General features: G+C 37.0%; 1 protein-coding gene across 1 annotated transcript; it reads left to right on the top strand.

Annotated features, from left to right (window-relative positions):
- The first annotated feature begins 694 nt into the window (after positions 1 to 694).
- LOC135649121 (uncharacterized) lies at positions 695 to 1,568 on the top strand. Its single transcript, XM_065167231.1, has 4 exons — positions 695 to 1,028; positions 1,103 to 1,165; positions 1,286 to 1,305; positions 1,400 to 1,568. The coding sequence occupies exons 1-4, from the start codon at positions 750 to 752 to the stop codon at positions 1,566 to 1,568; spliced, it is 531 nt and encodes a 176-aa protein (XP_065023303.1). The 5' UTR covers positions 695 to 749.
- Positions 1,569 to 2,074: the final 506 nt, after the last annotated feature.

Here is a 2,074-nt window from a genome sequence, read left to right as displayed (position 1 = left end):
TTAATATGATCGATCGGAGCCAAAGCATCCCTCTTGCCCCTAATCTATTTGTTAAGATAAAAATAAGTAATCAAAGCATCACTTAGCTATGTTCAAACTCAAGTATCATTGGTTAAGACTCCTAAATGAATATTGTAGTTGGCATGCCTTCATCTCGAAGTATAATAAAATATATGTATCTAATATCCTATTTCGGTTTAAGGGTAAAAAAAATATTTAAATACTATCACTGATAAGATTTCTTTGATAATTAAGTTAGTTTTAATTTATGATAAATATTTTTAAGAAGTCTGAGTATTTAAATAAGTTTAGTGAGTTTTAAATGATAATATAACTAAAAAAATATTGTATATATTTGATTTGTAAACAAACTTAATAAATAATATTGTTTTTTATACCAATATGACATGCCTAATTGATACTTTATTTTCTCCCATATTTAAGTTGAGATGCCAATCAATGATTTGTTATATCTGGATTTACTATGCAATATTTTAATAACTCTTTATTGAGTCAAAACGATCAATTCATTTTGTGTTTGAGTTCGATTCGAGTCAAAAACGAGCTCGAGTTTGAGCCGATGCGCGCTTATGTTCTCCTTCGTTCTCTTCACGTGCCGAAGCTCGAACCAAAGAGCGGGAGACGAGTGCTGTTCCCCAAAAAGCTAGGCTACCATCTCGAGCCCTCCGGGCGCCTTCTCGCCATGGCGTCCGGCGAATCCCAGAAACATCTCCTCTCTCTGATCCGCAATGTCGCCTCCGAGAAATCCCAAGAAGGTACACTATGGCCGCTCCATGCTTCTCGTGCCTCCACGCTATCTCCGATGCGCCCCTCTCAATCCGCATGTCTTCGACTCAGAGCTTAGGGTCTCCGATCTTAAGAAGCGGCTCCTCGAACTTCAGAACGATCTCAATGTTGCAAACGCCGACCTCGATGGGGCCAAGCGGTCCAGGGAGATGGTCGAGCAGGAGCTGAGGGGATCGCAGGTTCAGCTTTCTATGATTGGTGCATCAATCCAAGCGCAAGAGGTTCTGATTACGCGTCCTTTCTAGTTGCCGATTGATCTTGTAAATCCTTTTCTGATAGTAACTATCGTGCGTAGGCGAGGATTTCTCTGCTGCAGGAGGAGATATTGAAGCTCCGTTCTGATCTGGATACACTCAAGGTGAGAATCGCTCTCGTGCTCTCAAATGTTGTTAGATTTTCTTTCATTATTGTCATTCTTTGTTTTCGAACTTTGACCTTGTTATTTGATCTTCTTAATCGAACTGGCATCGGTGAACAGAGTGAAGTGGGTTTCATGCGGTAATACTAGTTTTTTGTTCTTCTTTTAATCTTCTTGTGTGTGCGATATACTAAAAACTGTATAAACTCAATCACGATCTTTATGTTGATGCAGAGACGAATTTGTTAATAGTATGTGCGAGCTGAACAAGAAAATAAGGTCTATTCCAACGTGCTTTTACTTTCATTTGTTTAGTTTTCTTATTTGTTTACTTGTATATGATCTTTTTGTTCCAAACTCCTTAGCTAAGTTTTGCACTATCACAGGCATTTTTACATTTTGACCTTTGCTCATGCCTTTTCATCTTGGCCACATCGGTTAAATTTTCAGCTACATAAAACAGCTGTATGATTTATCACATTGTTGGTATATTCTTTTACTTCTGTAGAAGGTGTAGTTTCCCAAATGTTGTGTGAATTTGCATTGTCAAATCTTAAAAAGAACCATAAAGTCAAAATGTTTAGAACACAATTTCATCCAAGGGAAGATAGGTCAGTAGTCGAACTAGTACAATGCCATATATTTTGAAAACATCAATAAACATGGCTACAAAGTTATCACAAGTCTTAAATGTAGATGAATATATCCGTCTTACTGGATAGCAACCACTCGTAGAACAAACTGTATTATTCCAACCATTTGGAGTCAGCTACATGAATATTTTCTCACCATTGATCCTTGTGTTTGTCTTACTGAAAATTTAGTAAATTAAGAAAAGCAAAAATTAAGAAAAATTCAAATCGGAATTTGTTCTCATATGCTATGCTGATGAGAACAGCCAATATGTAC

The sequence above is a fragment of the Musa acuminata genome, chromosome BXJ3-9, assembly GCF_036884655.1.
Source record: "Musa acuminata AAA Group cultivar baxijiao chromosome BXJ3-9, Cavendish_Baxijiao_AAA, whole genome shotgun sequence".
In the NCBI taxonomy this organism is placed as follows: Eukaryota; Viridiplantae; Streptophyta; class Magnoliopsida; order Zingiberales; family Musaceae; genus Musa; species Musa acuminata.
This window is presented reverse-complemented; position numbering and strand designations above follow the sequence as displayed.